Genomic DNA, 12,253 nt, shown 5'->3' on the forward strand with positions numbered 1-12,253 from the left:
TTTTTTTTGTCTGCATCAAAAACGCATAGAAAATAGGTTATATCATTTTCAATGGCATAGCTCATACCCGTGCATTCCAGTTCCAGAGAAAAAAAAAAGTATAACATGCTGCATTTTCCCTGCACTGGACTGGAACGCTGTAAAACACATCAAAAACACACTGGAACACACAGGTCCTTATTTAAGGATAAGAAAAAAAGAGGGGGATAAAAAAATGCACTGTGCTGTATCAAAAATGCGCATGCAATCGTACAAATCCCTAAGATTGGCCATTCATAGAGGTACTAAGCTGGATCTTCCCCTTACAACGTCTTTGAAAGCCACCATCAAAGCTTGGGAGGAGGCGGTTAGGCTGCCATGCCCCAGTTATCAGGGCTTTTTACCCTCAACCCCTTTGTGGATGAATCCCAAATTACCACACTTTTATTCCTTTATTGATCCTATGGAATGGGTGACTAGGGGAATCAAATTGCTCAGACATCACATGAGATGGGGAATTATTAACTTTTGACCAGTTTAAACACAGACGGGACCTTCCCAACTCGCAATATTTTAGATATCTTCAATTGCGACACTCATTCCAGGTTCAGTTTAGGGACGAGCATTGAATCCTTACCTTCTGACTTGGAAAACCTGCTTATGACTGAGGAACTTCCAAAAATCTTATCTGTTACTTACAAAGAATGGTTTTAAAAAAGGCTGAAGGCAGTGTTCAAATGTATGGAGTGGTGGGAGGCCGAAGTCTCTGGCATTCAGAGGGAAGACTGGGATGACATGCGGGATCATCCTTTTCAACACCTGGGAGCGGCAAGGGATAGATTGATCCACTTTAAATTTTTGCATACATTTTATTACACCCCTGCTCGGCTGGCAATTGTATATCAATCTGTTCCAGCAGATTGCTTGAGATGTTCCTTCTCGCTGGCAGCTGCTGATCATATCTTCTGGAGTTGTCGTCCGATTTTGGACTGCTTTTATCTCCTGCATGTCGGAGGTCCTAATGGTCCCCGTCGTTTTGACGATCCGAGTGTGTCTCCTGGGCTTGGTGGAGGAGGTATTTCCGTCTCGGGCTCATAGAACCCTACTCAATAATCTTTTTGTTTTATGGGAGGAAGGCCATTTTGCTACATTGGCGGAAGTCTGGAAAGGGCTAGTTAACTCAATGATGCCATATTATAAAGCGACATGCTTGTCTAGAGGATGTGGGAAGAGATTTGAGAAGTTGTGGCAGGCATGGTATAATTATGATCTAACAGTGGGTTAGAAATGTATGTGGCGATTTACAGCTATGACGAATGCGTAATGTCAAATACTGGGTAGGAGTTAGGAAATACTTGTGGTCAAGAGCACACTGGGATTAAATATACCTCAACGAGTTTTTGACCCCAATTGAAATTGAGCCCCCTACTGTGGGGGGGGGGGGGGGTGGGTTCTTACCTGAATGTTTGTTTTAGTTAGTGCTACTGTTAGCTAGTCAGAATGTTTGTTGTACCTGTAGATGTTGGCTGCATTACTGGCTCGGTGTTGTGCCGAGTCCTTTCTCTAATGTATGTCGTCTTTAAAACCTAGATAAAGAAATTTACAAAAAAAAGCGTATGCAGAAAAGCATCTGGAACGCATTTGAACTACATTTCTATGGTGTGAACTGGCCATAAATAAGGACATGTGTGTTTTGCAGCATTCCAATGCAGGAAAAATGCAGCATGTTCTATTTTTTTTATATTTTTCTGGAACTGACTGCACTGGTGTGAACTATGCCATTGAAAACCATATAACCTACTTTCCATGCATTTTTAACCACTAGAGATCTGCGCTATAGCCAAATGACGGCTACAGCGCGGACTTCCTTTGCCGGGACTACGTCTATTGACGTTGTCCCGTGCACGAGCGGCCTGCGTGCCCCCTGAGGGCTGCGCGCGGCGCGCTCTGTGATCGGTGAGTCTATGAGACTCGCCTGATCACGAATCCGAGCAAGGGGTCGATCCCGACCCCTTACCATGTGATCAGCTGTCAGCCAATGACAGCTGATCATGTGATACAACGAAGCCGGTAATCGGCTATTAAAAAAAAAAAGAGCCGATCACCGGCGGCCGTGATCGGGACTTTAGTCCTGATCACGGCCAGCCCTGCCAGTGCCCACCTGCCCCCTGCCAGTGCCACCTTATTAATAAGTGCCACCCAGCAGTGCCCACAGTGCCACCCATCAGTGCCCACAATCTGCCTCAACAACGGTGCTGCACCCCAGTGCCACATATCCATGCCCATCAGTGTCATCTACCAGTGCCCAGCTGAGCCACCTATCAGTGCCACCTTAGTGCCACCCATCCGTGCCATCTTATCTGTGCCCATCAGTGCCGCCTTATCTGTGCCTATCGGAGCCACCTTATCTGTGCCTATTAGTGCCGCCTTAACTATGCCTATCATTGCCCACCAGTGCAGCCTATCAGTGCCGCCTCATCAGCGGACTTCAATGAAGGAGAAAAATGACCTGTTTGCAACAACAAACTATTAAACATGATTTTTTTTTTTAAATGATAAAAATTTCATTTGGGTACAGTGTTGTATGACCGCGCAATTGTCATTCAAAGTGCATCAGCGCTGAAAGCTGAAAATTGGTCTGGGCAGGAGGGGGGTTTAAGTGCCCAGTAAGCAAGTGGTTAATGCATAAAAAAAACACACTAGACTGCATGTGGTGGGAACTAGCTTGAAAATTAAGTCAGCAGCTACAACTATTGAAGCTGCTGATTTTTTTTTTTTTTTTTTTTTTTTTTAAATGACCCCTAACCAGTGCTGTCCTCACCCTGGCCAGTTCTTTGCCTGTTTTTGGGTCCTGAATGCTGGCATGTTTACTAAAGAAAGCTGGCCATGTCTCCTTGTGGCTTTACAGCCAGCTTCCTGAGACCTGTGACATGTTTCAGAAGGTGGCAGGGGAAGGGGACACTTACACTCCATTCGCCTAGAATGGACTAGGTACCTGCTCTACCACGCCCCTCCAAAAGTGGGAGAGGAGGGGAGGAAAGAGATGGTAAATTTGAATTTCCCTATTGGGATGGAGTTTTACTTTTTAAGTATCCAAATCATAGACTCAATCTGTACATAGTTGATGGTGGTGCACATGAATACATCAAATACCTGTTGATGGGCCGGAGCCCGCGATACCCGGAAGTAACTTTGGGAGTGATGTCGGACCTCTAGGAGACTTCGATCTAAGGTGAGTATTTCATAATGAGCTAGTATGCTATGCATACTGGCTCATTATGCCTTTTGTCTTGCAGGTTTTTGTTTTTATTGGGGGGGGGTTACAACCACTTTAAAGCTCATAGTACATTTAATTTGCATCTCATATTTGTTTTTTTTGCAGGGAAGGGCTTTCAGAATGATAACACTCAACTGCCTCTGGATATGGTGCAAAACCTATCAGGCTCTGAACACAAAAGCCATGTCAGCAAGCAGGCTCAGTCTGGAAAAGAGCAATCTGCAGGCTCTGAATCTGACAGCACCATGGGTGATCTTTCTTCTCGATCTATTACTAGGTACAGTTTTTGCACAGTTTCCCAATTTGTTTAGCAGCTTTTTCCAGAGTCAGTCTGTGATTAAAATCTGTATATTTTATGTACGTTAGCCTTATGTCTGATGGAGGACGGAATGATAAAAGTTATCATTCCAGCATAAAGGATACAGCAGGAAAAGCACCCTCACCACCAGCCCACTCAGTCCCTGCAGCCACAGGAACCCAAGCACCAGGATTAATGACTGCATCAGGACAAAGTATGTTTTCCTGTTTCTCCATCTGGGTTCTGTACTTTGTATCATAGATTGCATTTTTTTTATTGAATAAATGTGTCTGCTGCAGGTGCTATTCGATTTTCCCCTGCTGGATTACAGCACCGCATATCTGCAGAACTAAACTACTTGGGTGCCATGGAGGAATCTGTTAGACAGCTTTGTGATGTAGAGCGTGTCCGGGGAATTTCACTTGCACAGCAAGAAACCGTTTCCCTGGCACAGATCCTAAAGGTAAGATGTGACACTGCCTCTCCTACCTAACTAAGGGTTATGCTATGCACTGTTGGCAAATTTTGTGTTTTAATAAAGCAAGGGAAGAATCATGTTCTAAATAAAGCAAGAAATTAAAATACAGTCAACATATCATTTTTCCTTGTTATACAGTAATGTTGGATTGCTTTAGGATTCTTGCACAATAGACTGTATTTTCCTTTGTTTTGCTCCATTTTCCAGAGCAGTCAAAATTAATGGATATGAAAAAAATTTAATTGTTTTAGTGGGGCTCATAAATTTTTAGGCTTGGGCTTTTTTTTTTTTTTTCCCTGGCATACTTAAAGCACAAATTTTGTTTAACTTTCCTTTTTGTTTCTTACAGTCTCAACAACAACGTCATGAGCAAAGTATGGCTGCTCTGAGACTTCAAGCGGAACAGGAGGCCCAAGCAAGTATGAGACAGTTAGAGGAGGCACGTCAGATTGCAGCACAGGTAAGGAAAATCCTATGAATGTGATGTTCAGGGGTAACTGCATCAATTGGTTGAATAGGCTGAAGGTGTGAACCCTTACCATGTTAAACAGCTCGTGCAATGAAATGAAAGGCAAACGTCTTTGTGTGTGTATATGTATTGTGTGTGATGCGCACACACACACCCTGAAAACTTGATCACATCCTGAAAACACACACACCCTGAAGACCACACTGAGAGGGATGACACCATAGTCGGTTTACGTATCTCCTGTCCTCTCCACCCTCCCCTCTCTGCCTGTCTGCTCCATGTCCGCCGCTGCTAAAATTAAAGTTCGTAATTCACACTCCTCTGTTGATTAATGTAATCTGCCCCTGTGTCTATGCCCTGCAAATAAAAAATAAATAAAAAAGCAGCTATACACCGGATTTTTAGAGAACCAATCGGCGCTCACGTGAACGGCCGGTTCTCTCGTCCTCTCCTCCTCTTCTCATAACTGAAGCCAGCAGAGAAATCTTGGCCCTGCCCACTGCAGCTCTCAGGCCAAGAGAGTAGAGAGCTGGCTGGTCACTTGAACGCCGATCGGTGTTCTGAAATGAGGTATATAGCTGCATTTTTTGTTTATTTTTTTTAAGGTGCAAACGCAGGTGCAGATTACATTAGAGGGATTCCACCTAAAAAAAAAAATATTAAAAGCCAGCAGCTATAAATACTACAGCTGCTGACTTTTAATAAATGGACACTCACCTGTCCTGGGTTCCAGTGATGCCGGCAGCCGAGGCCGATCGATCGCTCGGCTCTCGGCTGCTGCCGTCACCATTCTAGGTGAGGGAATCAGGAAGTGAAGCGAATCGGCTTCACTTCCCGGTTCCCTACTGCGCATGCGCGAGTCGCGCAGCGCAATAGGAACTCTCCGCGCTGTCACTGGGACCCGTGTGTGTCCCAGCAGACAGCGCGGCAGGACAGGAAATGACATAGACTCCCACGGGAGTCTATGCCCGGAAGTGGGTGTAAATACCTGTCTTTGACGGGTATCTCCACCCCCCTCCCCCTTGAAAGGTGCCAATTGTGACACCGGAGGGGGGGAGGGTTCCGATCAGCGGAAGTTCCACTTTAGGGTGGAACCCCACTTTAAGCGCAGAGGGATGTTGTGAATTGCGAACTGTGGGTTAACAACTCCTTTAACGCAGCAATTGATATAAGCTTTCATAGAATTATAATGGTGACAGAGATGCACATATTTTAAATTGAAGGGAGCAGGAAAGCTCTGGAAAGGCCGAGTTATGTACATACAGTATATTCAGACACTTTTATTTTTTATTATAATTTAAATGTGTTCACCTTTTCCCAGAAAAAGCCCTATGCGTTAGTGTCCTAAACACATTAGAATTCTGTGCTTCATTTTGCAGATGCTTACTTTTAAAGCTGCCTACAGATAGGGCATACTCGGGGTTGGATGTGCATTCCTTGACACTCATGGACAAGCACTGTTGGCTTTGTTCCCTATCAATGTATGCACAGTCCACTCTCTCTAGTACTCTCGCAGAACTCTGAGTTTCGGGAAAATAGTTGCATGAATGGAGAATGAAGCTGAGAGTTTTTTTTTTTTTTTTTTTTCCTTCCTGCCAAAAACCCTTTCCCTTGTGGTAAGTAAGAGCAGGTTGTCGGGTGTATGTAATTCCCTTGCGTTTGCCCAAGAACCAGTACACAAGATTATTGCAAGGGCTGCAGGAACCTGATGCAGAAGTCACTTCCATTTTAAGGGGTGCAGTAGTTTGTTTTTTTTGATTGTTTTTTCTGTACTGCTACTTCTGAAATACTACTTGAAGTGTTCTAATGTAATTTATCATGTCTAATAAGGCTTATTAACCCACAGACACAGGCAGAAATGCTTCAGCGTTTCCAGAAGACATTAGAAGCATCTGCATCTCAAAATGTGGTCCAGACGCAAGAGGTAGGCTTCGTAGTCTCGGCCCATCGTCTGGAAGATTTCATCCATAGATTACAGAGAGCTTTGTTTATAATTCTCCTATTTTTTTTCTGTGTTATGCACATCCCATTCTTTTCTGGAACTGATCTTTTCTCTATAGGAGGCAAGAGTCTTCCTTACATGAGCCCTCAAATCTTAAAATTTAAGTAAATTCTTCAACTTCCTTTATACTTTTACATGGTCCTATGTGCAGTCCTTATCACTTTTATCTAAATTGTATGGTTGCACTCCACAAGTTCTGTCAATTAATAGAAAGGGAAGAATGACAATACCCCTGGCCTCTGTAAGTAATAATCTATCTTCCTTTCCATTAGACTGTGGACCATGATTACTTGTCTCCTACCAGCTCAGATCCTGCTGCCATCTCTCCCCTTGAACAACAGAAGCGCCAGCGTTCTCGTAGTATTAGGTATCACATTGTTTTTATCTTGTTATAATGTTTAATACATTCAGATACCTTTTCTATATACCGTATATACTCGAGTATAAGCCGAGATTTTCAGCCTCTTTTTTGAGGCTGAAAGTGCCCCCCTCGGCTTATACTCGAGTCATCGCTGTCTGCCCGCTCAATCAGCGTGTCGAGCAGACAGACAGCGGCCATTCTGATTCAAAAGCCACGCCTCCGGCTCCGCCTTCGCCTGTGATAGGCGGAACACTGAATTTCCCAGCAGCCTGTGTTCCGCCTATCACGGACGTCGTATCATCCTCGTACTACGGACGAGGATGATACGACGTCTGTGATAGGCGGAACACAGGCTGCTGGGAAATTCAGTGTTCCGCCTATCACAGGCGAAGGAGGAGGCGCGGCTTTTGAATTTTACAATGGCCGCCGACGAAGAGGGCACGGGACGGAGGCAAGGCAAGGCACGGGACGGGACGGGACGAAGGCAAGGCACGACACGGGACGGAGGCTCGGGACAAAGGCTCGGGACACAGGTAGGCTGGACACACACACACACACACACACACACACACACACACACACACACACACACACACACACACACACACACACACACGGATGGATGGATACACACACACACAGGGATGGATGGATGGATGGAGACACACACACACAGGGATGGATGGATGGATGGATGGAGACACACACACACAGGGATGGATGGATGGATGGATGGATGGAGACACACACACACAGGGATGGATGGATGGATGGATGGAGACACACACACACAGGGATGGATGGATGGATGGAGACACACACACACAGGGATGGATGGATGGATGGATGGAGACACACACACACAGGGATGGATGGATGGATGGATGGAGACACACACACACAGGGATGGATGGATGGATGGATGGAGACACACACACACAGGGATGGATGGACACACACAGGGATGGATGGACGGACACACAGGGACGGACGGACACACAGGGACGGACGGACACACAGGGATGGACGGACACACACACAGGGATGGACAGGCATGTCTCACCCTCGGCTTATACACGAGTCAATAAGTTTGCCAGTTTTTTTGGGGGTAAATTGGGGGCCTCGGCTTATATTCGGGTCGGCCTATACTCGAGTATATACGGTAAATATTTTAAAATAAAAAAAGACTTTAATTGAATAATCATTTTTATTTCTTTACACAGAACTTTGTAGCCATTTTATTCACATTTTGGCTTATTATGTGCTAGCAGGAAGTTCTTAGTACAACTAGGTGGCTTAGGCTCTTTGTGGATCATGGCTTTGTTCTTTTTATGCTAGGAAAAAAGGTTCACGCTCTGCTTCTCCATCATCTCAGCCTCCAAGCAGTGTGTCCAGCTTCAAAGAGAGATCTCATAGGTATGTAGGTCATATACGCTGCTATTGCTGAGGGCTGTGTATTTTTCCTGGCTGTGTTTGGTAACAAATGTTCATAACTGGGATTTTTGCAGTAGCAGCAGTGAGCAGGACAGTCCACCACCATCATCTGTCAAGGAGGAAATCGTTAGTCAGAGAGACCTGGAGGAGAGCATCTCTGAAGAGCTACCAATGCCCGAGGGTAGTGCGTTAAAGGGGGACAGCAGCATATCTCTTGATGATAAAGGTTTGTGTAGGTCACGAGAGGAACCTTACATGTTTCTTATTAATTAAAGGGTATGTGTGATCTAGTTAAAAATACATATAAGCAGTGTATCTCTGGAGTACGTGAGCATTTCCCAATGTTTTATGCTATTAAAAATGCAGAAAGTTCTTAAATACCCGATAATCCTACCAAAAATCCTGTGAGCTCTTAACTACCTGTTAGCTTTCCCCTCTTCGATTCCTTCCTAGCAAACAACACTGCAGCCTTGGGGATAAATTTGGCTCATGCTTGGAGATCAACTTTATGCCCTGGTTCACATTGCAGTTATTGGAATGCAATTTGACATGTCAAATCAGTGGCCATTTCCGGCAATGGCACTGCCCGAATCCTTACGCCGCTGCACTGAATCCCAAAATTAGTTTCTGTGCTACTTCCTTTTCATACATCAGGGGACACGGGGCCATAGTAGTGGGGGTTATACGCCACCTACAGGTGATGGACACTGGCATGCCCTAAGACAAAACGTGCACTCCCTATATAACCCCTCCCACTACTGGGAGTACCTCCGTTTTTTTCCGCCAGTGCCTAAGGTGTTGGTCACGAGTAAAGATGTGGTGTTCTGAGCTCCACTGGAGCAGTCCTTGCTGGGGCTAGCCATGCTGACAAGATCCATTCAAGTGTCTTTTTTTTGGCCAGATTGAAGGGTACCTGGGCCTCGTATCTGAAGAAACTAGGTTTTTGCCTGTGAATGCTTCTCTTTTCAGAGAGCTGGACCCTGGGATCCAGTACTTTTTGGTAGTAAGGCCATAAAGTTTTTACTGGCAGGGTGCTGTTGCAGGTCCAGGATTGTGGGTTTCCTCTAGGATCCCCTGCTCCTGAAGGTTTAATAGAACCCATCGTGAAGGGTGAACCTTCTGGTAGTGCCTCTGCTTTGTGCATCAGGCTATGAGCGGAAGGGGGACAAGGAACACTTCAAAAGGATCTAGAGGATTGATTGTTTTACAGCAACCTAAATCCATGTCTAAGAAAATGTCATCCTTCTGAGAGTGTTGCGGCTGGTCAGAGTGAGCCGTCGGGGGGGCTGGTGTTGCAGCAGCTCTGAACACTTCAGCCCCTATATTTATTACTCAAGAGGTTTTTTTCTTCTATTATTTTATGTTTGGAATAGAAGATTGATGCTATGTTCGCTTCCCATAGTGGGTCCAAGCGTAGCAGATCCCCATTCTTTGTTCAGGACCCCCGTACTGAGGAGCAAGGGGCAGGAGATCATGAAGTTCTTTCAAAGGATCAGGAAGATGCTGATGTCTTCTTCCGAAGATCCTAATATGGAGGGAGCAGTCACACAAGAAAGACCGTTGGTACACTCCCTTACTAAGTTGGTTCGCTCAACTTTTTTACTGCCTGTAGCACAGTCTATTGATGAGCCCACCTATGGTTTGGGATCACTAAAGCCTCCCCAATCTATGGATGCCTTTCCTATCTATTCATAGCTAAAAAAGCTGATGTATTCTAAGTGGGAGCACCCAGATAAACAGTTTTTTCCTCCAAAAAAGTTTTCTATACTTTATCCTATTGAGGAGGAATTTTATAAGAAATGGGGGATTCCAACAATTAATTCTGCAATATTCTCGGTAAAAAAAAACCTCACTTGTCCTGTAGACAATGTGCAAATGTTGAAGGATCCAACAGATAAAAAGTTAGAATTTCTTTTTAAGAACAACATTGCTCTTGCAGGTTCAGTTGTGCAGCCGGGTCTTGCAGCAATTGGAGCATCTCAGTCCATAAAGGACCAGTTTGTGGAGATACTCAAGATTATTCCTGATCAGCAGGCCCAGCAATGGGCCAGCATATCAGAAGCACTATGATTTATGGTAGATGTTATGAAAGAGTCTATTATTCATGCCTCACGGCTTATGCTAGGGATGGTACATATGTGCAGAGTCCTATGGTTGAAGAATTGGTCAGCCGAAGCGCCATGTATAAAGCTCTTGGCCAGTTTCCCATTTCATGGTGAACGGTTGTTTGGAGACGATTTAGATAAATATATCCAAAAGATTTCTAATGGGAAAAGTTCTCTTTTACCAGTAAAGAAGAAGTTTAAACGTTTTTCCTTTTTAAACGTGCATCTTCTCCAGTGCTAGGAGCATCTGCCTCCAGACACTATCGACAGCCTCCCTCGTCGATCTCAAGAAGAAGACCTCAGGGGCAGTCCCAGGGCCAAAAGAGGACTTGGCAGGAAGAGCCCGCAAAGCAAAATACTAAAGCCTCCTTATGAAGGGGCACCCCTGCTCGGGTGGGGGGAAGGCTTCTACAATTTTCAAAGATCTGGCAGGAACATTGTCAAGACAGATGGGTGGCTTCCTCAATTTCTCTAGGTTACAAACCAGAGTTACGAGAATTCCCGTCTCACCATTTTTTATAAATCAAACGTTCCCAGAGATCCAGGGAAAAGGAAGTCTCTTTCTGGCTTTGGATCATCTCTTGTCTCAGAAGGTGATACCAGAGGTTCCCACAGAAGAGCAGGGAGCAGGGTTTTATTCATGCCTCTTCACGGTACCAAAACCAAACGGGGGTGGTAAGACTAATTCTAGATCTCAAGGATCTGAACCGGCACTTGAATATTCGTTAATTTCGCATGGAGTCAATCCGATCGGTTGTCTCCATTCTACAAGGAGGAGAATTTTTGGCATCGATCGATATCAAAGATGCCTATCTCCACATTCCAATCTTTTCCGCTCATCCAAAGTTTCTACGCTTCGAGGTAGAAAATCGTCCTTTTCAGTTTGTGGCTCTGCTGTCCGGTCTAGCCACCGCACCGCAAGGCTTCACAAAGAAACTGGCGCCTCCTTTAGCCAGGTTAAGGACTCAGGGTATAACAATTCTAGCCTACCTAGATGATCTGCTTTTAGTAGATTAATCAATCGCCTGTCAAAACCAAAGTTTAATCTCAGCCGTAAGTTACCTAGAATTCCTAGGCTGGATTCTCAACCTAGAAAAATCCTCCTTAAAGCTGTCAAGGAGATTACAGTACTTGGGACTGATGATAAATACCATTCAAAAGAAGGTATTCTTAGGCGCCCCATCACCTCTGTGTCCAAAGCAAATATAGCCCTATTACTCAAAACGGGCAAGGACCCAGTAGACACAGGGGCATACTGACCAATTTATTTGCTCCAAAGTGACGTTAAAATACTAGCAAAAGCACTGGCAATTAGAATGAACGGGCTGATAACATCTACTGTGCATGATGACCAGGCTGGCTTCATGCCCAATAAATTCACAGCAGTCAATTTGAGGAGACTGTTCCTCAATATCCAGTCATGGGCAGTAGAGCGCTGCTGTCATTGGACGCCACAGAGGCGTTCGACAGCATAGACTGGAATTGCCTATGGTCAGTTCTGCTGAGATTTGGCTTCGGCCCAAACTATATCTCCTGGGTAAAACTCCTATCTAGCCAACCACAGGCAGCCCTTAGGGACTTCGGCTCACTGTCTCGGAGCTTCAGGTTGAGGAGAGGAACGAGACAGGGCTGCCCCCTGTCCCCTCTAATCTTTGCATTAGCTATTGAGCCACTGCCCATTGATATCAGGACAAACTAACACATTACAGGTTTCCGCTATGGTTACCTGCAAGAAAAGGTCATGCTATACGCGGATGACATGCTGCTTCTGTTGGGGGACACAGATACCTCCCTCAGGTAAGCCATATCCAGATTTTGAGGATTTTCGGGCCTACTTATTAATTGGTCAA

At 45.0% G+C, this 12,253-nt stretch overlaps 1 protein-coding gene across 6 annotated transcripts in view; it reads left to right on the top strand.

The window, feature by feature from the left end:
* CEP350 (centrosomal protein 350) overlaps positions 1-12,253 on the top strand; it is a 101,363-nt gene that overhangs the window by 41,983 nt on the left and 47,127 nt on the right. For all 6 annotated transcript variants that reach the window (XM_077453088.1, XM_077453089.1, XM_077453092.1 and 3 more), the window contains exons 15-22: positions 3,362-3,533; positions 3,623-3,768; positions 3,854-4,017; positions 4,382-4,492; positions 6,348-6,425; positions 6,776-6,870; positions 8,203-8,280; positions 8,373-8,524. In XM_077453088.1, the coding sequence (XP_077309214.1) occupies positions 3,362-3,533; positions 3,623-3,768; positions 3,854-4,017; positions 4,382-4,492; positions 6,348-6,425; positions 6,776-6,870; positions 8,203-8,280; positions 8,373-8,524 (996 nt within the window). The remainder of the gene's footprint in view (positions 1-3,361; positions 3,534-3,622; positions 3,769-3,853; positions 4,018-4,381; positions 4,493-6,347; positions 6,426-6,775; positions 6,871-8,202; positions 8,281-8,372; positions 8,525-12,253) is intronic.

The sequence above is a fragment of the Lithobates pipiens genome, unplaced genomic scaffold (genome assembly GCF_037356315.1).
Source record: "Lithobates pipiens isolate NorthernLeopardFrog02 unplaced genomic scaffold, aLitPip1_a1.2 Scaffold_23, whole genome shotgun sequence".
NCBI classification, from domain to species: Eukaryota; Metazoa; Chordata; class Amphibia; order Anura; family Ranidae; genus Lithobates; species Lithobates pipiens.